The 27,988-nt window shown below is 41.9% G+C and overlaps 1 protein-coding gene across 1 annotated transcript; it reads right to left on the bottom strand.

Moving 5' to 3' along the window:
* Window positions 1-131: 131 nt before the first annotated feature.
* On the bottom strand, window positions 132-26,202 carry Ssl1 (general transcription factor IIH subunit 2 Ssl1). Its single transcript, XM_045754115.2, has 8 exons — window positions 25,918-26,202; window positions 22,017-22,218; window positions 17,453-17,581; window positions 16,972-17,145; window positions 10,005-10,249; window positions 9,499-9,639; window positions 9,077-9,185; window positions 132-1,749 (listed from the first exon to the last, which is right to left on the bottom strand). Exons 1-8 carry the CDS (start codon window positions 25,977-25,979, stop codon window positions 1,624-1,626), a joined length of 1,188 nt encoding a protein of 395 aa, XP_045610071.1. The 5' UTR covers window positions 25,980-26,202; the 3' UTR covers window positions 132-1,623.
* Between the last annotated feature and the right edge of the window lie 1,786 nt (window positions 26,203-27,988).

Below are 27,988 nucleotides of genomic sequence, written 5' to 3'. Positions count from 1 at the left end.
AACCCAAAATGACTTGCCTCCAATGTGTAATATATTTTCATACACAGTACACATACACAGTAGTTATAGGGCAAGTAGTGTTTTGTTGAAATGGAAAAATATTACTATGGTCATGATAATAAAAAACTAAATATAAAGAAACATTTATACAAATATATATTAAAGTCCTCTCGTTCTTTCTAATGCCTGCACATACCTCCACAGTAACAGTACAGTATTGAGCAATGTAACACAGATGGTTTGGGCATGATGATCAAAAGAATGAAGACAGGCTAGGGAAGAAAGTACCCGTATTAGAGTGAAGTTGTGTGTAAGGTGAGAGGAAGATCAGGTAGATCACAGGACATGGCAGACGAATATGTGAGAAAGTGGAGAAAGGTAGGAAACCAGACTGAGTGGCAGCAGTTTGAAGGAGTAATAAGGGGTCGTACTGCAAATGGCAACTCATGAGAAATGAGGCAAACCTAATTGTACTTGATCACAAGTTGTGGTGCCTCCATTAGACTGTAGGGTATGACATGAAAGGTCAGGCACCCTTTTCGTGCTGATCACCTATGATCTATCACCTCACCAAAGAAAATGAAAAATGGAAATACAGATGATATGTGATAAAACATATATGGTAATATATAACTTTTTAAAACACAAAATTGAGTGAAACATACAGAACAGTTCTTAAATAATGATTTGTAATTATGGGTAAACATTAATGTTCCTAAACCATAACATCTTTATCACAGTTCAAAAAGCAACACTTAAAATTATTTCTCAAATTCTAGATGATAATTTCACTACAAATAAACAAAATGGCTGTGCACTGTCCAAACTAAAAATAAGAATATATGCAAATAAAAATGATCACACACATAAGAAATGACTCCAAAACCAAACCATCTATTACCTGACCATATATGCCAATATATTGTTGGATCAAAACTCTATTCCTTTGCCTGCACAAAAACCAACACTTAAAAGCATGTATAGGAAAACAAAAAATTCAGTGTATTTTTTTATATATACTATTCCCAAATTAACATAAAGAGGGATGGCCAATGACTTGAGCAGAGTACAACCAATTTTTACTTCACCATTTCCATCTAAATTTTAAATTATTGATAAAGTACTGGGTAACCTTGATCCCACATCAAGGCAGTTTTGTGAATTAAATACCAGTATTTATCAAAAGTAAATACCATTTGTCAAACTATATAATTTCTTATTTGCAGACACTGAGTCGCAATAATGTGGCTGAAGATATGATGACCAAACCACACGCCAGAAATTGGAAAAATGATGATGCTTGGGTCTGTCCTGGACCATTATCAAGTCGTGTGATTCACACGACTTCATAATGGTCCAGGACGGATCGGAACGTTGTCGTTTCTCCATATTCTGAAGTGTGGTTTGCTCATCATTAATTTTTAGTTCTATGATTTTGAACATTCAGAAAATTTAGTTCTTTGGACAAGTTGGTTTCTAACACAATTTGACATAAATTTTCAACATGCTATTTTGTTTTTCTTACCTACTTTCTTGTTTATAGGAAAATATTCAAAATGATAACTTTATTGTGAATACAGTATATCAAACGTGCAATGTGTACAAGGGTCAATACACAGGCTCCTAGCTCGTATTGTATTGGGAAATTGTAGGATTAGAAGCACATCCTGGGCAGGAGTGAACCGTTTCATGGAGGAAAATGTCGCAATTGAAACAAAAAACTTGTCTGCATGTTCGACACACATAAACCTGTTGAAGAGAAAATAATTATAAGCATCTTTAACACACACACAGTATTTAAAAATAACATTAAGGGATGAGGGGGGAATGAAATCTTTCACAATTCCAATACTTTCACACACACACACACACATACTGACTGCATTTTTAAACCTACTTTTATTACCATTAATTCTTAAGTTACTTGAAAGCAGGTGAAGATGTGTCATGAATTTGTACGCTACTGTTAGAGCTTAATGCATCTTCGCTCTTCAATGTATGGTGTTGTGAGCATAAGAGATTCCCAATGAAAAATATCAATAAAGTGAACTTTAACAATTGGCATACATATCTCACGACATTTAAATATAGTACCAGTTTCCTTTGGTGGATGGAAAGATCATTTCCTTAACTCAACCGTAAATACTCTGTAATAAATGCACACTGATCCTAACATACCAAATTAATGAAAAAACCAGCGTTGAATGTAATGAAACGCCATTTTCTGGGTGAGTCCCGGAGGCTCACCAGAGCCATCCAGGCTGATATGGATATGTATAACTTTCTGTCATTAAAGTGCATGGAGTTCTTGCCAACCTAGGACCACGAGCCAGAACCTGACCCCTCAGAGAGACGCGAGGAGCAACGTCCTATAGAAACTCCCGTGTGGTTGGGAGCATTCAATGTCTGCCATTGATTCGGTCTGGCACCCAGAAAGGTAGGCGCTCTAAAACAAACCCCCATTATGGCAAAAAATTGCTACCAAAAGCAGAACGAGTGGACAGAACTCCTCAAACGAAAATTAGCAAACGAGCATGAAGTCATCACGCTGCCGCTCCGCTGTCTGCACAATCCGTCTCCTTCCCGGGAGGGGGAAGGAGAAGCCCCAGACCCTCGCTCCGGAAATCCACCCACCAATTCTTAAGCGGGATGTTAAAATAAGCGAAAAACACCACCGACCAGAGGGAGGGAGAATTGCTGGGGAGCCTCCAGGACTCGCCCAGAAAATGGTGTTTCATTACATTCAATGCCGATTTTCTGGGGGAAGCCCCATTGGTTCCCCAGAGCTATCTCACCAAAGAAAAGGAAAAGAGGGAAGGACCAGGGAGGCGGACGCCACGCGCCTGAAGACAAAATCAAGACACCCGGCAAAACCAAAGGACCCTACAGACGACCCGGGAAAAGAAGAAGATGGCTGCAACCGAACAAACCTATGACCACGACCACAAGAGCAGAAACCCTTGTGCCGGAGGAGAGCATGAAGCACCCTAACCTTACCCCTAGAGGCTAATGCCAACAAGAAAAAAACCCAGCGTTGAATGTAATGAAACGCCATTTTCTGGGTGAGACCCAGATGCTCCCCGGAGCTTTACCAGGCTGATATGCTAATGTCAGACTTTGGCATCAGTCATGTGTATGGAGTTCTAGGGCCTACAGGGGACCATGGCCAGAACCTGGCCCCCTCAGAAAAGCAAGGGGAGCAATGGCCTATAGAAACCCCCGTGCGATTGGAAGCATTCTATGTCTGCTATCGACCGGGTCAAGCATCCAGAAAGGTAAGCATTCCAAACCAAACCCCTATTCTGGTTAAAATTGCTATCAAAAGCCGAACTAGTGGATAGAACTCTCCAACAAAAACAAGCAAACTAGTATGACGTCACACGTCACCGCGCCACTCTCTGCACAGCTCCCCCCCTCCCCGGGAGGGGGCAGGGGGAGCCCCAGACCTCCCATGCCGGCTATCCACCCATCAGTTCTTCGGCTGATACTATAGGCACCGGTTGTGTGCTCCGGCTCCAGTAGTTGTTTTAGCACTGTACCTAGAGTTGTGGTGTCTGTCTTCTAGGTGGTGCGTGAGCCGGGAGTGAGTCTCCAGTACTCGGGCTGCATGCGCCTAGGGTTCCCTTCCCTAGGTGTCCTGTAAGTACTGCCTTTGGGGCTTGGAGCCACCTTCCACAAGTTCCTTGGGTTCTGCCCCTGCTAGGCTGCTTACTGCCTGGTTTTGTACCCTGTACTTTGTTTCAGATCCTCATTTTTGCCATACTTGAGTACCTGGAATTTATCACTGTTAAACATCATGTTATTTTCTGCTGCCCAATCAAAAACTTTGTTGATATCTGCTTATAGTTTTTCAATGTCTTCAGCAGAGGTAATTTTCATGCTGATTTTTGTGTCATCTGCAAAGGATGATACGAAGCTGTGACTTGTATTTTTGTCTATATCTGATATGAGAATAAGGAACAGCTGTGGTGCAAGGACTGTACCTTGAGTTACAGAGGTTTTAACTGCGCTTGGACTCAATTTTATTTGATTGACTGTTACTCTTTGTGTTCTGTTCGACAGGAAATTGAGTATCCAGCGTCTTCTTTACCAGTTATTCCCATTGACCTCATTTTGTGTACTATCACTCCATGGTCACATTTGTCGAATGCCTTTCCAAAGTCTGTATATACAATATCTGCATTCTGTTTTTCTTCTAATGCCTTAGTGATTTTGTCATAATGGTCAAGTAGCTGGGAGAGGCATGATCTTCCTGCTCTAAATCCATGTTGGCCTGGATTGTGGATGTCACTGGTTTCCATGAATCTAGTGACCTGACTCATGATCACTCTCTCAAATACTTTTATTATGTGGGACATTAGTGCAACTGGTCTATAATTCTTTGCCAATGCTTTGCTCCCTTCCTTGTGTAGAGGGGCTATGTACTCACATAATTGTGCTTGCGGGAGTTGAGCTCTGGCTCTTTGGTCCCGCCTCTCAACTGTCAATCAACTGATGTACAGATTCCTGAGGCTCTATCATATCTACATTTGAAACATCGTATGGAGTCAGCCTCCACATCACTACCTAATGCATTCCATCTGTTAACTACTCTGAAAACTGAACGACACTGAAAAAAAAAAATTTAACGTCCCTGTGGCTCATTTGAGTACTGTACTCAGTTTCCACCTGTGTCCCCTTGTTTGTGTACCACCCGTGTTAAATAGTATCTTTATCTACCCTGTCAATTCCTCCGAGAATTTTGTAGGTAGTAATCATGTCTCCCCTTACTCTTTCGTCTTCTAGTATCGTGAGGTGCATTTCTCGCAGCCTTTCCTCGTAACTCATGCCTCTTAGTTCTGGGACTACCCTAGTGGCATATCTCTGAACTTTTTCAAGCTTTGCCTTGTGCTTGACCAGGTACAGGCTCCATGCTGGGGCTGCATACTCCAGGATTGGTCTTACATATGTGGTATACAAGGTTCTGAATGATTCCTTACACAGGTTCCTGAAAGCAGTTCTGATGTTAGCGAGCCTTGCATATGCCGCAGATGTTATTCTTCTGATGTGGGCTTTAGGAGACAGGGTTGGTGTGATATCAACTCCTAGATCCTTCTCTCTGTCTGTTTTATGAAAAACTTCCTCTCCCATCCTATATCTTGTGTCTGGCCTCCTGTTTCCACTACCTAGTTTCATTACCTTACATTTACTCAGGTTGAACTTTAGTAGCCATTTGTTAGACAATTCATGCAGTCTGTCTAGGTCATCTTGTAGTCTCATACTTTCTTCCTCCGTCTTAATCCTCCTCATAATTTTTGCATCATCAGCAAACAATGAGAGGAATGATTCTATACCATCTGGAAGATCATTTACATATATAAGAAACAGTATGGGTCGAATGAAACGGAAACTGAGCCCTGCGGGACCCCACTGGTGACGTCTCGCCAATCTGAGCCTCACCCCGCACAGTGACTCGCTGCCTTCTGTTACTTAGGTATTCCCTAATCCAATGGAGTACCTTCCCTTTCACTCCTGCCTGCATCTCCAGCTTTTGCACTAGTCTCTGGTGTGGCACTGTGTCAAAAGCTTTCTGGCAATCCAAAAATATGCAGTCTGCCCACCCTCTCTTTCTTGTCTGATTCTTGTTGCCTGATCGTAGAATTCAATTACTCCTGTGAGGCATGACTTGGCATCCCTGAAACCATGTAGGTGTTGTGACACAAAGTTCCTTCGCTCCAGGTGTTCAACTAGCTTTTTTCGCACAATTTTCTCCATTAGCTTACATGGTATGCAAGTTAGAGACACTGGCCTGTAGTTCAGTGCCTCCTGTCTATCCCCCTTCTTGTATATCGGGACTACGTTTGCCGCCTTCCAAATTTCTGGCAGTTCACCTGTTACCAGTGATTTGTTATACACCATGGAGAGTGTCTGCTGCTTTCAGCGCACCTGGTATCTTCCCGTATCCACTCTCTTCCTCCACACTATACTGAGTGACTGTGCTACTGGCACTTTGCATTTTTTTTATAAAAATTGAACTCCATGAGTCTGGACCCAGGGCTGAGTGCATGGGCATATTGTTAATTTCTCTTTCAAAATCTGCTACGCTCGTGTTGCCCCATTCGAGGCAGGGACGGAGGCATTTAAGCCGGTTTCTCCTGCCAAGGCTCCTGGGGTCCTTCCAGCAGGTCCCTTTCTTGGATCCTCTTTTCTGCGGATTCACCTTTTCTTCAAGGATGGAGAGCGTTGAGGATGGCTCTGTCCCAGATCCTAGTTTGGTGGATTCCGGGGCCGGGGGGTAAGCAGCCTGGGGCGCTTGGTCCCCCCTTTTGACCCTGCCTGCCTGCCTTCTTCTGGACAGGGTAGCTGTTGCAAGGTTCAGGGTTTTCGTACCCCATTGTGCGAATTTGACATGGGGCCGGCTTCTTCCCCCCACCTTCCCCAGGTTCCCTTTGGGTTCCACGGCTACGTTCTTCCTGAGGTTTTCGACCTCTCGAATTTTCCCTGCAGAGGTTCGGGAGGCCCTTGGTGAGTACCTCCTGTGAGACCCAGCTTCTGCCTCGGTGCCTGACCCAGTCTCTTGAGTTTGGGTCTTCTTCACTGTATTAGGTATGTTATGAGGTGCTGGTGTCTTCCTGGTTTGCGGACTGCCCTTTCTTTAAGTTGGGTGTGTGGCATACGTTCAGTCTTTCCTGCACGCTTGAGTAGTGGGAGCTCACTACGGTTTAACAGGTGTACTTCATTGGCCCATTTGAGCATCTTAATGTGTGCTTGTACGCCCCTGTGCTTCCTCGTGAGGTTAGTGTGCTTCAGTTGTATGTCCAGGTCCCTTCCCTTTTGGCTACCTTGGCTGCAGAGGATCTTCATGCTCGTGGGCATTTGGCTTCGGTCCTTCACTTCATTTCCCTTCTCGAGCAGTCCTTGGACTGGCTTGGGAAGGATGTAGAGGAGTTGTCTGCCGTATTGACCTCGGCAGCCAGGGCGTCAGTGGCATTGCTTAAGCTATTTGCACCTATTCTGTTTCTTCCCCGTCACTTCGCCGGGACTTTTTGGAGTGGGTGCACTTGGGCGTGGTCGAAATGACCTCGTCCCTCAGGTGAGTTTCTCCCTTTTCCAGTGCTGAAACAACACTGAGCGGATCCGAGATTCATTCTAGACTTGTCTCATCTGAATTGGCTTCATTCTGGACCTGTCCCTAGGTCTGGCTTCTCTTGGAACCGGGTTCTTAGATGGCATCTCTGGACCTTCGGGATATGTATTGGCACATTCCTATTCATTCGGGGTTCAGAGACTGGTTAGGTTTCGTGGTGGGGCATCAGGTTTACCACTTTTGTTGCCTTTCTTTCGGGCTAAATCTGGCATCTCGCGTTTTCATGCGTCTTCCCCCAGGTCGTGGTTGCCTGCCTGCGTCTCCTAGGTATTAAGGTTTTAGCCTACCTCAACAACTGGTTGATTTGTCCCAGTCAATCCGCATGTCTGCTCGCCACAGGTTTGGTTCTTTCCCAGCTTGGCAGGTTCAGGTTCCTGGTGAACTGGACGAAGTCCCATCTGGTCCTGTCTCAGGTTCCTGGTGAACTGGACGAAGTCCCATCTGGTCCTGTCTCAGGTTCGGACTTGGCTGGGCCTTGTCTGGGATTCCTGGACAGCGTCCTTGTCTCTCCCTCAGGCGGCATTGTTCTGGCTGCAGTCTCTTGAGGTTATCTTGAGATGATTTCGGGGCTTTTAGTGTCCCCGCGGCCCGGTCCTCGACCAGGCATCCACCTCCAGGAAGCAGCCCGTGACAGCTGACTAACACCCAGGTACCTATTTTACTGCTAGGTAACAGGGGCATAGGGTGAAAGAAACTCTGCCCATTGTTTCTCGCCGGCGCCCAGGATCGAACCTGGGACCACAGGATCACAGTCCAGCGTGCTGTCCGCTCGGCCGACCGGCTCCCTCGGTCTCGCCATCATCTGTTTCATGGGGGGGTTTCCTGGGTCACTCACCGGTTGCTTGAGCAGCTGTGCGGAAGTCTGAACTTCACTGATTGTTTACCCACTGGGTCGGGTTTGGTTGTGCCATCTGCTCTGGTTCTTTCAGGGCCATCCCTTCCACCACGCTCGTTGGGTTCGTCTCCCGCATGCCTTGGGTCAACTGCTGTGTCACCGGCTTCCTTTTTGGGCTTTTCAGGGATCGGTGCCATGGCGCCTTCTGGAGCCCTGCTTCGATGTGTTCAAGGATGCCTCCTCTTTCAGCTGGGGCTTTGTGACCAGTGCTCACCAGGTCGGCCAGGAGTAGTGGGCTCCGTCCTTCCGTCGGATTCACAAGACGGTGTGGGAATTTGCAGCAGTGTGGCTTGTGCTACGTCAGATTCAGCTTGCTCGGGGCTCTACGATCCAACTCCATTCGGACTGTGCTCCAATGGTTCATTGTCTCTGCGGTCCTCGCCTCTTTGCGGCTGGTCGCTTTAGGCGACTCTTCTGCCGAGTTCTCAGGGTCTAGCTATCAGTGCAGTTCATATTCGTGGGGCATGTCCAATGTCCTGGCGGATGGCCTGCTAAGATTCATTCCCCCATCCACAGACTGGGCAGTCGACGCCGACTCCTTCAGTTGGCTCTGCCAGACGTTCGGGCCCGCAGAGGTGGACATCTTCGTGTTGCCGTTGTCGAGGAGTCTCCCCGTCTATGTGGTGCCCTTCCCCGGCTGCGTGGCCCAAATTAAGAAAATAAAAAAAAATGCTAGAAGGCAAGATGTTGATTCTGGTTGAGCATTGGAGAGCAGGGAAGAGTTGGGAAGGCCATGAACAGCAATGCGAGTAGTAGTACAGAAGTGGAGTCCCAACTTCAAGGAGCACAAAAGTTTTAAATGCAGGTATGCAAAGAAAAAGAGGGGATCAGGATTTATTCCATTAGACAATGGACTGCTAGAAAAGTGGGATCCATTGGTCAAAACAAAGTACAGTACCTTCAAACTCAGGTAGGTAAGTAACAGTATGAGGCCTCTTCACTATACATGGGAGGCATGGAAATATTGTTATCTTTGGTGATAACTATTTGTTATAATGACTTGCTTTACTTGGTGAGAATCATGTGACTAATTTAATTTAATATACAAAACTTACTTTTTTATCTGCTGTAGAATCTGTGAATAGCTTTTGGCACCCATAGCAACTCTTAGCTGAAATATCCACTGCTGATATTTCCTCAAAGTGTTTCAGTGGGAAGAGATGTCTGTAACAAGAATTTTTAGGATCTAGATTACTCAAATATTTTAAGACTTTTGCATGTTAATTTGATTAATAATTAATAGCACTGTGTTTATAAATACTGTATATAATTTATTTAAAAATTTATAACAAATATGCAACAGATTAAAGGTTCACACCACTTCAATATTATGTGACATTTTCCGATTATCTGACAATCGGCCACAAAATTTTGGAGAACTTGACACCAGTATAGTCTAGTTAATGTTATGCAGAACCTCATTAATTTTAATAATTTACAGTATACCATAATTAGTATAAGAGGCAAGTTTCCTTACCTATATGATCGTGCCAGATGTGGTGCTGTAACTAACATGAGGCCACACACCCGACATTCAGCAGGAAGATCACAGTACTTGGCTGTGCACTGGGGGCAGTAATAGCCACGAGTGTTGAGAGGCGGTAAATCATCCAAGTGACTGAAACATAACCAAAATTATATCATTACTCTTAGCGTGTGTCTATTTACACGACACTGCTATGCTATGAAGGAACCATATACAGCTTTAACTGTTCCAAGCAATACTGCAGAATATTCATAATGTACTGAACAAGTAAATTGATTTGTCTTTAATTTCAGTAGAATATTCCACTATGACAGCAATTGAAAAACCAAATAGGTTTGTTAATACAATGTATTTTAAACACTAACGTAGCATATTTATTCGAATGTCACACCTTCAAAAGTTCCCACAATATGATTAACATTAAGACTTATTTGTGAAATTCAAAGTAAACAAATGTGTATATATATAATTTACTTATTCCCACTGGCTTCACTTACCACATGCATAAAGCAGGTTTAGCATCAGCATTAATCTGGTGCGGGAAGCCAACTTTGATGAGTGTATGATCCATTTTAACAGAGGCAGGTGGGGGCTCCAAGTGGTCATGAATCAACTCCTTCAGGTGGAGATCATTAATACACACTGAGAAAGAACCCCCAGTGTCTCTACTGATGTCTTTGCAAACATGTAGCTCTGCTGCAAGACCTACCACTGACACTCGAATATTTGCATCCTTCACTTTCTGGAAAAAGAAAGTAGGAAGTAAAGAAATTGAGAAATTAGTGGCCGATAGAAACTCTAAGTACTCGACAAAAGTCCCAGACTTTCAAATGTCCAGTCTTACAAAGGGCCCATCATCATTCCCCAATCAAAAACAAAATTCTAAATTTCCACATTGTGAAGTGTTACTGATGCACTATTTAAATATATACTAAGAAAAACTCCTAATAATGGCTAATAAGAAGAGAAAGTGTTGATGGGGCACCAGTGCCCCATCAACACTTTCAACACTATAGTACTGAGCTTATAGGAAATCTGGTTCAAGGTAATGAATGCCATTTAGGAATGCATACCATTCATAAGTTGGGGGACTGTCATTATATGTTAATGATTTAAACTATAAATTTATTTAAATACTAATATGACATTTCAAAAAGCAATGAAAACTCAACTGGAACCTGATCTAACATCACATGTTGTAGAAGGACATTGATATGCCAAACGACTGAATACAACAAAGTCTCTCTCTCCAATTAAGAAATGTTGACAATCACGTTTAATGTGCTGACAAAATTAAAATAACACATGGACCATAAATGTCCTTTATGCACTCAGTTGCTCCCTAGAGCACTATTTCAAATTACCCAGACATGTGAAATCCAGTTTGGGCCAATGCAACCTTCCATCTTCTAAAGCAGCAGAGATTATTTCTTAAATAGCCCTACCATGCCATAACAGTAGCAAGGTAGATACTAGAGAATTCCCTCATCAGGCTTCAATGATCATCTGAAGGTATATTCCTCTTCCCTCAAAACTCAAAACAGTATTTGAAAATCCAACAGACTCAAGTATTACTTCTGTTAGTCCTTTAATGCCCAATAACAAGTTTATTGGCTGCTACTGCCACTTGGAAGCAGATGGCACCATCGGTGGAGTAGGCAGTTAGCCACCTTGCTTGCCTTGCTGTCAATCCACTAACCCTATGAAGACATGACAGGGAAGGTAGGACAAAAGGAGGGTTGATACCTTGTTGATGGGGTTCTGGGAGTTTTTCTACTCCCCAAGCCCGGCCCGAGGCCAGGCTTGACTTTTGAGAGTTTGGTCCACTAGGCTGTTGCTTGCAGCGGCCCGCAGGCCCACATACCCACCGCAGCCTGGTTGGTCCGGCACTCCTTGGAGGAAACTATCTAGTTTCCTCTTGAAGATGTCCACGGTTGTTTCGGCAATATTTCTTATGCTCGCTAGGAGCATGTTGAACAACCGTGGACCTCTGATGTTTATACATTTTTCTCTAATTGTGCCTATAGCACCCCTGCTCTTCACTGGTTCTATTCTGCATTTTCTTCCACATCGTTCACTCCAGTATTTTGTTATTTTACTGTGCAGATTTGGGATCTGGCCCTCCAGTATTTTCCACGTGTATATTATTTGATATCTCTCCCTTCGTCTTTTTAACGAGTACATTCGGAGAGCTTTTGGACGATCCCGATAATTTAGATGCTTTATCTCGTTTATGTATCCTGTATATGTTCTCTGTACTCCCTCTATTTCAGCAATCTCTCCTGCTCTGAATGGAGAAGCGAGTACTGAGCAGTACTCAAGACGGGACAGCACATGTGATTTGAAGAGTACAACCATTGTGATAGGACCCCTGGATTTGAAAGTTCTCGTAATCCATCCAATCATTTTCCTGGATGCCACAATATTTGCTTGGTTATGCTCTCTAAAATTTAGGTCGTCAGACATCATTATTCCCAAATCCTTTACATACTGCTTTCCTACTATGAGCAAATTTTATTGCGTTTTGTACCCTGTATTATGTTTAAGGTTCTCATTTTTTACCGTATCGGAGTACCTGGCTGCACTCGGTCGGAATACGGCCAGGTACTCCAGAGGGAGCCGGTCGGCCGAGCGGACAGCACGCGGGACTTGTGATCCTGTGGTCCTGGGTTCGATCCCAGGAGCCGGCGAGAAACAATGGGCAGAGTTTCTTTCACCCTATGCCCTTGTTACCTAGCAGTAAAATAGGTACCTGGGTGTTAGTCAGCTGTCATGGGCTGCTTCCTGGGGGTGGAGGCCTGGTCGAGGACCGGGCTGCGGGGACACTAAAAGCCCCGAAATCATCTCAAGATAACCTGGAATTTATCGCTGTTAAACATGTTATTTTCTGCTGCCCAGTTGAAAACTTTATTAATATCTGCTTGTAGTTTTTCATTATCTTCAGCAGAGGTAATTTTCATGATGATCTTTGTGTCATCTGCAAAAGATGATACGAAGCTGTGCCTTGTATTTAAGTCTATATCTGATATGAGAATAAGGAAAAGCAGTGGTGCAAGGACTGTAACTTGAGGTACTGAGCTTTTAACTGCACTTGGACTAGATTTTATATGGTTGATTGTTACTCTTTGCATTCTGTTCGACAGAAAACTGAGTATCCAGCATCCTACTTTACCAGTTATTCCCATTGACCTCATTTTGTGTGCTATCACTCCATGCTCACATTTATCGAATGCCTTTGTGAAATCCTTGTATACCACATCTGCATTCTGTTTTTCTTCTAATGCCTCAGTGATTTTGTCGTAATGGTCAAGTAGCTGTGAGAGGCATGATCTTCCTGCTCTAAATCCATGTTGGCCTGGATTGTGGAGGTCATTAGTCTCCATGAAACTAGTGACCTGACTCCTGATCACTCTCTCAAATACTTTTATCATGTGGGACATTAGTGCAACTGGTCTATAATTCTTTGCCAATGCTTTGCTCCCTCCCTTGTGTAGAGGGGCTATGTCTGCTGCTTTAAGCGCATCTGGTATCTCCCCCATGTCCAAACTCTTCCTCCACACTATACTGAGTGCCTGTGCTACTGGCACATTGCATTTCTTTATTAATTTTTGAAATAGGGTACAGGAGCATTCAAGTGATTAGCTCAGAACAAAATTTCATCTAAACTCAGTGCCTTATTTCTGACCTTAGGCCACTCAAAGTCACTCCATTAGGTAAGAGTTAATAATAATAATAATAATAATAATAATAATAATAATAAAGTAAATATGGAAGAGCTTGCATATGCTGGAAGCAACAAGGGGAAAACCACAGCCCTATCAAAGCAGACATACAATCCCTGATGATAAGAAGACAAGCAGGATGAGTAAGTCAAATGCGTTACAGATGACAGTTGTAGATTCCATACAAAATCAGTCTTGGCAATATGCTGTTCATCTTCTAAAAAATGTAATCCCACATTTCACTGAATGTTATGGTGGAGAAGAAAGCCTCAAAAGGCGATGAACTTCTACAGATCATTATCTTGGCAATACACCACAGGATGGCCTAGCCTAACCAACCTGCATATAAGCCGAGATAGGAACAAAGATGAAATCCATAGGTTGAGCAGATTGTAGTAGATGGTGAAAACCGAGAAATATGAAGATATTGATAGAGCAGTCGCAGGGCACATTACAGGACAGGGGATTGCAAAAAAAAATATGGCACCGTAAGAGAGGCATACTCCTCGTTCTTCAATAGGAAAGAGGGACCAGAATGGATGTCAACAAAGATATACGAAACAAAACCAAGACAATGCAACATAACATACAGCTCATTGACCCAGCTGGCAGTAGCCAACACTAAAAGGAACACATCTGCAAGGTCAGATACTTGAAGAACAGAGGCACCAAAAAGCGATAAGATAAAATCCAACATAGTACTCAGCGATCATTCAGATTTCAAAGGAGCACAGCACAATATTGGAAAGAAGCTGTAGATGAATTCAACATCCAGCCTAATAGCTGAAATGAGACATTAAGACTATAATCCAAGAGGAGAAGTTCCACCAGAGCCATTCTACATGATAAAGGATTAAGTTTAAGAATGCACTGACAAATGCCATAACTAGAAATGTCATGATGAATAGTGGAGACCCAGAAGCCTTAGGAGAACACAGTCCCACTTTGTACTGACGACAGTGAATTTACACACACCTGAACTATTTAATAAAGCATATGCTCACTATACTAAAGACAGTCTCAGGATGAATCTACTGCCACTTAATTATAACAGGGGGGTTCCTTGCTGACAGATCTGTTCTTGGGAGTAGACCCACAAAAAGTAAGGAGAGTTGGTGAGCTGCTGTTTGCACAACTAGTTATTGGCTTTTACAAAAAGAAGAGCAAAACGTTGCAGTGAATTCAATTCCAAGTATTGCTTAAAAGGAGGTTTTTACGTGTTATCCTCCTGTTATGGGCTGCTGAAGGCATATATATAACAGCTCCCTACTGTGTCAGGAGATGGGAAGTCACACTGGCCCAGGATGGCTTTCACAATTTTTCAAGAGGATTGGGAACCTAAGGCACCTCAGTCATTTGTCATTTGACAAGCACCATAGGCAGTAACTGAGCAGTGTATGCTCACAATTTTACTTTTAAGTGACATATAAAATGATACGTAAAATAATGAAAATGATTTTCTATTGTTTGCACCGATAAAATCATCTGTAGCTAAAACACAAGAAAATATCCTATGTAAGAGAAAGTTCTGGAACCAGTTGTTTTACTGAAGGTTTCCACAGTACAGGTGTACATTAGGTGGTTACTTCCTTCAGCATTACCTGAAGGAAGGCAGCTAACCAGAAAGTCTCTCATGTAAGACACTCAGAATGTAACTCATGTTATGGTTCCTGGCATTGAGGGAATTATCAGGAGAACATGCCAAGTCATTACGAATATATAGCACATGAAAGAGATCAGGATAAGGATCTGGGATTGTACACCAACAGTTGGTGTACAATTTTTGCTTCTAATGTTTAGCCATGTACAAATATTTCAAGTTATGACCCTAATTTGGGGGCCTCGTAGCCTGGTGGATAGCGCGCAGGACTCGTAATTCTGTGGCGCGGGTTCGATTCCCGCACGAGGCAGAAACAAATGGGCAAAGTTTCTTTCACCCTGAATGCCCCCTGTTATCTAGCAGAAATAGGTACCTGGGAGTTAGTCAGCTGTCACGGGCTGCTTCCTGGGGGTGGAGGCCTGGTCGAGGACCGGGCCGCGGGGACACTAAAGCCCCGAAATCATCTCAAGATAACCTCAAGAATTTTGTTGGAAAAATTTCACTCGACTTACGACCTTTGCCTCTACTTGCGCCTTTGTTAATACACTTATGGGTCGATGGAACCTGTGGTTCCTGGTGGCACTGGCGACTCCGCTTCAGTTTACCAGACCACCCGCTTAGTGACAATCACACTTGAATTCTGTGTAAAGAATTTCATTGTTTTGTGCTTTTATTTTTTGTGCTTTTATACATAAAAGTAATTATTATATATCCCGCCATGGGTCCCACGAAAGTCAGTGGTAAGATTCGACCTAAGAAAACATATGTGAGGATGGCCATAGAGGAAAAACAAGAGATCTTCTTAAACATGAAGATGGTGTGCGGGTTGTTAATCTAGCTAGGCAGTACAACAAATTTATGCCAATGATATCCATCGTTCTTGTTAAGAAAAATAACATTATGAGTGCTGAAGTGGCAAAAGGCATATCAATAATCACGAAACACAGAACACAAACACTTTATGTTGAAAAGTTAATATTAATTTGGATGCACAACAAGGAGTTAGCGGGTGATAGCGTTTCAGAGGCCATCATTTGTGATAAAGCAAGGCTTTTGCATGACGATCTTATAAAGAAAACCCCCCCTAGAATGAGTGATGCAGATACAAAAGAGTTTACGGCAAGCAGGGGATGGTTTGAGAAATTTTGAAAAAGAAGTGTCATTCATAGTGTTGTGTGTTGCGAGTTGGAGGAGGAGCACAGAACTGACCACCGAAGAACTCCTAGCCCTTCACAAGGGGCAGCAACAAGAGACAGCCGAGGAAATTTCTTCAGGAGGCGGCGGCGGCACTACAAAAAGTCCCTTCCTCAACACTTAAGAAGTGGTGTACAGTATGGGAAGGAATGCAAAGTTTTGTTGAAACAATTCGCCCAAATCAAGCTGCAGTAGGCCGTTGCCTTCACCTTTACAATGAGTGATGCCTCACTACAGACAAATGTTAAAATGTAGGAAAAACAAGTCTCTATGGAAAGGTTCTTAGTGAGAAAAGCAAGCAGTGAGCCAGAACCTGCACATACCTAGTGGTATGCAGGCAAAATGTAGGAGAGAGAGAGTACCCCCAGATGTGGGGGTACCTGATGTACCATCACTGCCTGATGTTATAATGTAAGGGGACTCCCTTTCCAAACAGTAGCACCTCTCCTCCTCCCCCCCACCCTTCCTCACCATCTTCCATACACCAACAAGAGTCATCAATAAAGGTGAGCTATAACTTGTATATACTATAGTACAAAATGTGTGTGTGTATTATGTATGAAATGTATTTTGAATTTAATATTTTTGAGAGTGCGCAACTGATTAATTCAATTTACATTATTATGAGCAAATTTGTTTTAAGTTTCAAATTTTTGAGTTACGACCCGTCTGTGGGAACGGATTAAATTCGTAAATGGAGGTACCACTGTATAGGCCATGTAAGTTCATTTCAGTTAGCTTAAGGTTAGGTTAGATTAGGATATATTAGGTTATTAAATTTTGGACACACAAAACTGGGTTAAGCAATTACGATTAAATACACCATAAATTACTACTGTATAATAGTTTAATGCTCTAATGTGTATAATAGTTTAATGCTCTAATGTACTGTACATACATTAAAACTTATCTAGTCTCCAAATTAATAAATTAATTTACTCCACATACTTGTATAGTAGCTCCAATTTCACCTGGATCACAGGAAGTCAAAGCTGCAAAGATGATAAGAATCTCTCGAGAAGTGTGTGGTGGGAGGTGACGCAGAGATGACAGTGCCACTTCCAGAGAATTTTGTAGCGAAGGTTCTCCTCTGCAAGGCAGTTCTTGTAGTTTCTTGATACACTGGTGGTAAACAAGTGACAGATATAATGCAATAAGACAGGCACACTATACTGTATATATATTTCTTTTCCGCTAGATTTCTTTTTTAAACAAATATTTCAATACTCAGACTGAGCATTCCAAGAACATTTCTAATTATTTAAAGGAATTTTAATTTTAATGAATTTATGCAAGGAAAACTGAAGAGTAATTTGTTTAAATAGTGGCAAATCTTAAAGATATATTAGAGACATTTGGATTTTTATAATAAAGTAACTGAAATACTGCATGCTTTGGTTAAATTGAACAAACAGTACAAGCAGCTCACATCTAGATGCCGTTGGGGGTTATTGCTTAGCTCACTGTGTCTCTTGGCTAACTTATTCTGAGTGGTAATTATTCCCAGTTGACTGATGGGGTTCTGTTCATGAAATTCTCGAATAAAAGCCTCAAGAATCTGAAAAAATAAGTCCTCAGTATTTAAATATACACACCGAAAAAATATAAAAAAACGAGATAGTTTAGTTTTTATTAAAAGTTTAATTAGCAGGACACTCGATTGCTCCTTCAAGGTAAGATCTATTGTGGCATTTGGCCAGGATTAGTAACAATCAGGAAGATAATCTACCACTGGCACCACAGGGAACAGTTCAAACAATTCCAGCAGGGAATTGGTGTAAGGGGACCACTGGAGAATACTCATTCCAGATTAAAATTAACCCCAGAAAGATAAAAAATACACACTTATGAAATCCTGTTGGAAAACCCGACACCATTTAATATTACATTCAACATGCAGATAATATTGTTGCTGTGTTGTATAAACAAGTTACCCATAGAAAATGAAGCTTGTAGTGGAATTTTCCGTCAATAGAAAACGGGATATCATTGCCACGTAGTACTATAAATTCACCACCTATTATGGTGAGAATTATTCTTAAATACATTAGTCTTTGGACTTTTACCATAATAAAAACATCTTATTTGAATTAACTTAATTATCAGTATCAAAGTAAATGTGACCATTCTATCAGCTACTGATATCTGGACAAAGAGCCAGGAGCGTCAGTAGGAAGAGGTCAGCCATTGTTTGTCAAGACCAGAGGCGCAGTGGAGCAAATTCAGCTCGTATAATTTCTCTTGGACGAAGTGTGATGGAGATCAGAGTAGTGTTCTACCATCAACACACTGTCAACATAATCAAGGGAAGTGTCCTACCGAAACCCGTTTATCTAATCATTTCTGGCCAGTTAAATGTTAGGTAGATAAGGGCGAACTGGTTAGAATGCAAACCAGCCTCTTAAATAAAGGTAATTAAGCCTTGGTCCTTATTATCTATTATACAGTGTTTTCTCTGATATAGCTGTCATATATTAGGATTCTGGCTTTACAGCTAGCACCCTTTGACAGGAACAAGAAGAGGAAGCAAGACTTGATACATCAGTTACTGGGTGATGGAAGCTAGCCTCAAACGAGGATAATTTGGTGTCTACATCCTAGTTATACCTGGTGGACTAAGCCTGCTGTACAATAAGATAAGGAACGTCCTCAATGTATACTAATATATGTAGTTTAATACTGTAGTTTGATTGGCTGCATATATATAAATTTAATATAAACCTCCCCCCCTAATGTGTAAGGATCGATTTGTGAGATTATTGCAGAAATACAGTCCACTTATCATACCAATTGCTATCGAAATATATAAATTAACGTAAATATAAATCTCACAGGTCGGTTCCCACAAATCCTTCCTTGCAACAATAACCACCAAATGTAAGGCTTGTGGTTAACTACCAAATGGGCTGCCACCATATGGCACCTCACCCAAACAGGAATACCACAACCAGACATATCACACATACTTACCGATGCCTAAATGCCTACACTAAGTTGCACAAACAAAACCTTGACGAAGTGAAATGTCTAAATGAGACCAGGAACAAAGACATCAATTCTTTTTTCTACAAGATGATAGAGATAGACAAACCTGTGAAACTGTACAAAAAGGCAAACCAACAAAATCATTAGAGAAAGTAGGAGTAAAGGACAAGGGAAGAGTGAGTATGTTCCTGAAATTGTATATACAGTCCTAAGAGATGGAGCGAGATAAAAAAAATACTGGAGCATAGAGATATAATACAACTTAGGGTTCACTCTACCCCAACGATGTGTGAAAATAGTTACAGAATCTACAACTAGAGCTACTTAGCCTAGCAACAATAGAGTGGAAGCTTTAAGCCAATGTGCAAAGGAGTTTTCCCCAGACACTGAAAACCATAATTTATCAATACTGTACTGGGATATAACTAAAGCTGTACAATAGTTTGTGTCAAAACTACTATCCACAATACTAAATAATGTTATGACCCCATATAGCCTGGTGGAACGAGTCTATCACAGTGAGAGTTATTCTGCTTTCTGGACCTGATTGAGAGGTCATAGGAAAGATGTATATATATTAATATATAATAAATGTCAGTGAATAATTTAAGAATATGTATGAGCAGAGGATGAGCATTTAAATAAGTGACATGAAAGGAGATGTAGATATTTTGGAGACGTGAAGTGGAGCTAGCAGGATGTCGTGACCTCACTTGAGCTACAGCAGTCATCAGAGGTGGTTGTACTTTGTTGATCTCCTGGGCAGAGGGAGAATATAGTTCCCTGTGATAATGTTGAAGTGAAGGCTACATGATGTCAAGTGTGAGAAAGTTGTACGGGAACTCCATACACCATTTCTCTGTGATTTTGATAAATTAGAGGCGTCCTGGAAGTGTGTGTCGGTCGCCCCTTTGTGGAACTCTAATTGTGTTGCTTCTTCAAGAGGAAGGAAGCAAGCAGGTGATTCTGTTGTGGAGCCTGCTGGGCGACTCCGTGTACTCAAGTCAGGAGCAGAAGAGCTGTGAGGCAGTCTTAAAGAAACTTTGTTGGAAATCTTAGAGGACGCCATCTTGGAGGGCCGAGTTGAACGCCCTTGAGCTACGAATTCTGTGGTAAGCTCATGTAGCAGTTGTTATAGTGGTTGCCTGTGCTTGATTGTGTATACAGCGATCATGGCAAGCATTTATGCATGTAGGATATACATTTTTATTGAGCTAGTTAACAAATATAAGGAGTTTGAGTTGAGAAACATGCTGGAGGGAGGAGTGGTACATCCTCCCTCGCCAAAGGTCAAGTGTTGACTGAAGGACAGAGGGCCGCAGCGCCGCAGCCGGGGCGGCGGCCCCAGCGTCATGTCAAGACATGTTCCCAGTGTGGACTCGTCCAGGATGGGGGAGGACCATCGAGGTGATACATTAGTGTTTAAAGAGCTGTCGGATGAAGCAGTTTTATTTTCTGTGAATACATTTAATTATGTTTTGTTAGGAAAACATTAATTATGGCATGACAATGGATTTGCAGGTTCGCGTGGGAGAGCTGCAGCATTCGCGTGGGAGAGCTGCAGCGTTCGCGTGGGAGAGCTGCAGCGTTTGCGTGGGAGAGCTGCAGCGTTCGCGTGGGAGAGCTGCAGCGTTCGCGTGGGAGAGCTGCAGCGTTCGCGTGGGAGAGCTGCAGCGTTCGCGTGGGAGAGCTGCAGCGTTCGCGTGGGAGTGCTGCAGCGTTCGCGTGGGAGAGCTGCAGCGTTCGCGTGGGAGAGCTGCAGCGTTCGCGTGGGAGAGCTGCAGCGTTCGCGTGGGAGAGCTGCAAAGGTTTGTGTGGGAGAACTGCAAAGGTTTGTGTGGGAGAACTGCAAAAGTTTGTGTGGGAGAACTGCAAAGTTTTGTGTGGGAGAACTGCAAAGTTTTGTGTGGGAGAACTGCAAAGTTTTGTGTGGGAGATGTTAGTTAGAGAACTTTGTACCAGAGGAGGAGTATAAGCTGAACTGCAAGGTGGTGCAGGACTTCGAGTTGAGGAGTGGAACTCCAGTGACATAGTGAAACTTCAAGGAGTGTGGGGAGCTACACATATCTTGTGTGAAGCTGGTGGAGGAGCTTCACTGACATTCAAGGAGGACTTCATGTGCAGCTGATTAGAGGAACTGCAGGAGTACTATATGTGATATTTTGAGGACCTAGATTGATGATTGTACTAGGGGACTTCGAGTAATGGAACAGAGGATCTTATCTACACGTTGATGTTTAAGGGAGTGCTTGATTGCGTTTTGGCATGAAAGGTGCAGGGCAAGATGAGAGATTGATGCTTTTTGTATAGTAGGAAATATGTGAATATTTTATGTGCCATGTATTGCAGCCTAAAGCAGTGAAGGGAGCAGAAAGTTGTAAGCTGAAGTTTAAGGAGCAGCCTGATACAGTTATTGGTTGGAGACATAAGGCGATATTGGTGTGTTATCAGTTGGTAGCAGGTTAAGAGGTTGCATTGTTTTATAACTATTCCCGTATGTATATTGTGTATGTTCTTATGTATTAAATGTTATATTTGTTAGCTGGCTTTTGCTCTTGTCCTGGTGAGGCTTCCTAGCTAGAGAGAGAGAGAGACACGGCTATAACATGGGTGATAGTGAACTATAACTAATGGGGATTGAGAGATCATCTCACAGTAAGGAGAGTGCGGGGAGTCATGGCGGCTGAAGAGAGGGTGTGTACTCATGACAACTGGGTGGTGTGAGCCGTATCCCCTGAATAAAGGTGACACTGAACCCATCTCCCAGAATCAGACACTTACCAGGGTGATCGCCTAAATAATTGCAAGCACTCATATGTCCATTGCTGATCGATTGGCGATAGCGGGAATGTGACTACCGAGGTCGGCTGTTTGTTCTGTCAGGAAGTGGTTGGGGTCTCTGTTCGATGGTAAGCAAGTGTCAGGTTGGTTCATATAACCCAGTTACATTGTATATAAAAAAAAAAAAACTCCTCCCCCCCCCTGATGATAATAAATATTAAAAATACCTTTAGAGTACAGATATGTCGTGTGGGCTTCAAGTCCTGCTCTGACATTGCTTGAGACAGATCCAGGATAATATATACATGACGCATTATTCCTAGCCTCACACTGGCCTCTCGATCTAGAAGTCTCCTCCGCTTTGCTCTTTGGATCATCTCCGTGACAGATGGTTCCAAGCGACCTGAATCGTCTTCTTGAATAGCCTCCCTGTTTAAGAATATTTATTTTGAATTATAATGTACAATAATTTTAGAAACTCTGAAGCTGTAATACAGTAGAGCACTCTATACCAAAACTATAGCTTTGTGTTTAATGCAATGAAAGTGCAAAAGTCTATATAATAAGTACAGTATATACAGTGCTGGCCATCTCAAAACAAAATAATTAATTATTAGATTATTTAACCAAATCAGAACTTCTGCAGCACCTGACTATTGCTATTTTTCATTATTTGTGGCCACAAACTATATTTTGGGGCTCAAATTCAGTTGCCTCCTCATGTGGGATCCCACTTTGCCCTTGTACAGTGCCCTTGATCATACAGCACTGCAATGCATTATCAATTTTGAAGCCCTCCCTGCAGGTTCAATGAGCTGAAGGAATCGGTCACTGGACAATACACAATCAAGCACAGAAATGACTATGTTATCCCTCCTACCCAACAAAAATAGTAAGGCCATTCCTATGGCTCTTACCCACTACCAGATGGCCTACCTGATCCAACAGTTACACTTATTTTTGCAATGTTCTTAGCTACATCAGCCTATACCACATCAATCACAACATTATGTTTTGTCCAGGAGTACAGGTGGTTGTTTTGCCACATGCCGTGAATAGTCAGCTGTTCACTCACCTCAGTGGCATTAATGTGGTCTGGTCTGTTACAAATCAAATCTCACCTTTGCTAAGTAAGGGTTTTTTCTTTTATCATCATAAGCTTCTTACTGGATTACTTCTTACTTCTTATAATTGGATTACATATATTTTTTTTAGGGTGGGGGGAGGATTTTCTGAAAGACTTGGGTTAGGGATAGCAAAATGTTAAACAAGTTTCTCAATTTTTTGCCTTGTTTTATACGCCTTACATAATGTAGTAGCCAAATGTGAGAACATGGAAATAAGGCTTTGGGCATTTTGTGATAAGCTTCTTCCTAATCAGGGGTCAGATTCAGGAAGTAGTTACGCAAGCACTTACGAACCTGTACATCTTTTCTCAATTTTTGGTGGCTTTGTTTACAATTATTAAACAGTTAATGAGCTCCGAAGCACCAGGAGGCTGTTTATAACAATAACAGTTGATTGGGAAGTTTTCATACTTGTAAACTGTTTAATAAATGTAACCAAAACTCAAAGATTGAGGAAAGATGTACACATTCGTAAGTACTTGCATAATTGCTTCATGAATCTGGCCCCAGATCATTCACCTGCTTCTGTTCCCTCACTTTGAATTTACCTTTCTCCTGGCTGCTGCTTTTCATTCAAATCACATGTGAGCTTTCTCCTGGGAGCTGCTTTCCTTGTTTCAAGTTGAAAATGTCACCTAGTGGCAAATGGCAGGCGAGACTAGGCAGCCCAGTCAGTAATTGGTAATTACTTGTTATCAAGCCAAAGCTTAGAACAGTTTTGATTTTATGGTATGGTCTTCTGATTAGCTATTTCGGGGCAGAATTAAGAAGCCTATTTGCTAGAGACTCCACCAACACATTATGACCCAGCAAGGATGCTTAATTTCTCCGAGATGTATTGCTGTACTGTATATTACACCTGCCTGACAGAGTTGTCAGTAGTCAAGTTGGATCCGGAAATAGCCACACCATATAGCTCAATTGGCTTTAGGCTTTACACACAAGTTTTATGTCTTATTTTTAATGACAGGATAAAATATTGTATACATAAAAGTATGAGTAAAAGTATACAAATAAAGTAAATATATATGTGTACATACAAAAGAATGGGGGTGGTAGGAGAAGATAATATTAGTGTTCAGTGAGAAACCACAAGGTCTCCTCTGAATACTTTTTATTTTCTTCTCCGAGGCTATGGGTCCCCACATTGGCACCAGAGGTGGTACCCTCACAAACTTTAAAAGTATGATATAAAAATTAGTCGAAATAAAAAATGACTTCAAGTCAATATGAAAGATTCCTTTCTGAGTAGAATAATTTGTTTTTCCTAAGGTAAATATCCAGTGATAATACCTGATTCACATACAATTGGAAAGGATTTTATTCTAGCACCAGCTCAGTAAGAATATGGTACCTGTATATAATTTCTGCAAGTGGCAAAAATGACAGCTCAATAATTAAATTTTGAATATAAAAATACAATATTATAAATTCTTTTTAGGCATTGCAATTTAGTACTGTACAGAGAATATGCTCGACTAGAATTCTTTTTTTCATTTCACTGCAACTTTTAAAAAACAAAGTATCCATCCAGCATATTATATCAACTTTTGAGCAGGATACTTTTTTAGCAATTACACTATCCACTATATTAAAGGATCTTGGGGCACAGTGGTCATAGCTAAAAGGTCCTGGATTTAAGTCCCCAGATAATGTTTCTTTTTACCTGATATCTCTATTTACCTTGTAGTAAACAGGTACCCAGGAGTTAAGCAACAGTTGTGGGTTGTATGCTAGAGAAGGTTTGTAGATTTGACAAACTACAATTTTTAAATTATAAGAAACCACAATTCCAGGATACTAGGCCATGATAATAATTTAATTCCCGTTGTCAGGGACGGGAAGCCTGTACTTAGGCTTACCAGGGTGTCCCTAGGTCAACTACTGATCTTGCCCATCAATACAATCTACAACAGTTGCTCAACTCATGGGAATCTGTTACATGCTAGGAAAGCGGGGGCATCATGGGAAAGGAAATATGCTCAACTATGTCATGCCCCCACCAATGGATCGAGCACCACCCAGGGATCGCGCACCACCCAGGGATCTAGCGCACCACCCAGGGATCGAGCCCACCACCCAGGGATCGAGCCCACCACCCCAGGGATCGAGCCCACCACCCAGGGATCGAGCACACCACCCAGGGATCGAGCGCACCACCCAGGAATCGAGCACACCACCCAGGAATCGAGCACACCACCCAGGGATCGAGCGCACCGCCCAGGGATCGAGCGCACCGCCCAGGGATCGAGCGCACCACCCAGGGATCGAGCGCACCACCCATTAACGTGATTCACTTAAGTCTACCATCTTGAGGTTATCTTGAGATGATTTCTGTTTTTTTTTAGTGTCCCCGCGGCCCGGTCCGCGACCAGGCCTCCCCCCCCCCAGGAAGCAGCCCATGACAGCTGACTAACACCCAGGTACCTATTTTACTGCTAGGTAACAGGGGCATAGGGTGAAAGAAACTCTGCCCATTGTTTCTCGCCGACGCCTGGGATCGAACCCAGGACCACAGGATCACAAGTCCCATGTGCTGTCCGCTCGGCCGACCGGCTCCCTTCAGCACCACTCCAGGGATCGAGCGCACCACCCCGGGATCGAGCCTTGATTGTAAGTCAAGGATGTAGACCTCTCTCATTAACACCACCAATCCTACAATGATGAAATAAAGTGTTCTTTGAAAGGCTGCTGGCTTCCTGTTCCCCTTGAAGCCAACAGTAATAGTAGCCTCGAGGTAAAATATATTTTATTTCTTGATCCCTCTATAGTTCACAGATCTGGTGGACTACCCACTTGAAAAATCTTCACAAAACAAGCGTAAGACACGCTCAAACTTTTTCTCATTCATTTTAAGAGTACAAAGTGTAGACAAAAATTAAAAATAGTTTTGAAACCTTATAAGGACACGACTTGCAGAAATACATGGACCAAAAACCACCAAGAACTGCAGTTGCATCACAGAATACTGCTTCAGGAAGGTAACATGAAGGTACTGTACCATGTTTTCTCATATCCACTCTCCCAACGGTACTCCTTAGGGTCGTCCTCTTCGTGAATCATACTGGCGATGCTCGGGGGCGCTGGTGTCTCTTCTTTATGTACCCGTGCAAGTTGCCTGATGGTTTACTCCTGCTGGCGCTGCAGTTTAATCTCACTGTTGGTGACGGTGGTAGTAATGTTACCACTTCACGTGTTGTTAATTTAGGGCGAACTGCTTCACGTGTACGTCTGTCTGTCACCGTCGCCGCCTTCTGCAGGAGTCGTCAACAAGAAGAGAAATTGTCGTACATGCATAAAATGTTTCGTGCTTTGATTTTTTTTTATTAACAAGCTTAGATATACACAGCAATGTGCTGCTACCCTATTCTATATGAAAGATTACACAGTGTAGATAAAAACACTAGCTGCTAAGAGTCATACATCTATAGATCATCTAATAAAATCATCTAATCTAATAAAAGACTCCTATAAGTCCTTATTGTTATACTTATACTCGGCTATAAGTAGCTCTGGAAATTTTCATTACATGCTGATGTAGATCTGACCAAATTTAAAGTGTCAGCTGAAGTATTCGCAAACTCTCCTTCACTACGTTATGGAGTGAGAAATGATATGTGAATTTAGAGACAACTAATGTATGACCATACATATGACTAATGTATGACTAATGAGACAACTAATGTATGACCTGACCTGCTGATGTAGACCTGACCAAATTAAAAGTGTCAGCTTAAGTATTCGCACAATCAGTTCACGAAAAGATACGTGAACTGATTGATTGACTGATGAAGATTAAGTCACCCAAAAGGTGGCACGGGCATGAAAAGCTCGTAAGTGGTGGCCCTTTTGAGCCATCAGCAGTATCAATAGATGATACTGGAGATCTGTGGAGGTGCAACTGCACCCTGTGTGACGGGAGATGTCTTTCATGTGAATGTGTTAAGATGAAGATGAAGCCACCCAAAGGTGGCACGGGCATGAAAAGCTCGTAAGTGGTGGCCCTTTTGAGCCATCACTACGTGAACTTAGAGACAACTCTATAACAAATATTCAAGAAATGTATAAATATTTAATTCAAAATGAGCTAAACTACCATAAATTTTAACCTAATATTCCCAGTTTGCTAATCGCAGGTAGTAAATGTATAATTATTATATAATTATCATGTGGGTGATTGTAATCTTTCCACCGCTGCCCACTGGATGGAATAGGGGAGCAGCACATTGCTGTGTATACCAAAGCTTGTTAATAATAATAAAAAAATTAATGTGAGGCTGTATACAGAATAAACATCAATTGTAACACTAACTCTCCACGTCTTTCTAAGCTAAGTTGCTTAGCTTAGAGATTGTACTTGTGGTCGGTATCCATCCCAGCATGTAGTTATTGATTATTAAACAATGTATTAAATTTTGCAACTAGCTCATCAAGACTGCAACTTTTTTAGCTAAATGAAATTTAGGGTTGAGTCCCTGAACAAATTATATGCCTCTGTAACTTTTTCCACTACAGCCTATGGGATGGGAATGGAGTGCATAGTAAATTCTAAACTAAACTGACATGTCATCTCTTTGAATTACATATAAATTACATTATAAATAAATACATTTATGAGCATATATAGGAATACTATATTTTATACGTGATATATATATTCCTGGAATTCACATATATGCAATGCAATTATCATAGTAATGATCATTTGAATCATAAATTAAAGTGACATACTTCATAAAATATTATGAATTATATATATGAAGAGATAAATATATGAATTATATTTTACGGAGTATTTAACGTATGTAGCTGGTTATCGTCGTACATAGTATATAGGTGTTTACATTTATATCGTTCAAGCTTAATTGAATAATAAACACAAATATGTCTCAGTGCACGGATCAGTAATATACAAATTAAAATATGCATGCATAAATAAATGCGTTTAACATGTTAGTTAAATATGAACATTAAATGGCTCGTTGATTCCTAGTGAACCACATCTTGACATGGAATAATCTCACATATTAACACTAATAGAAATATCTTGGCTTTTAATAGAATATCTTGGC

Source organism: Procambarus clarkii, chromosome 30 (genome assembly GCF_040958095.1).
Source record: "Procambarus clarkii isolate CNS0578487 chromosome 30, FALCON_Pclarkii_2.0, whole genome shotgun sequence".
Classification (NCBI taxonomy): Eukaryota; Metazoa; Arthropoda; class Malacostraca; order Decapoda; family Cambaridae; genus Procambarus; species Procambarus clarkii.
Note: the sequence above shows the minus strand (reverse complement) of the source record. Positions and strands in the feature narration are given on the sequence as shown.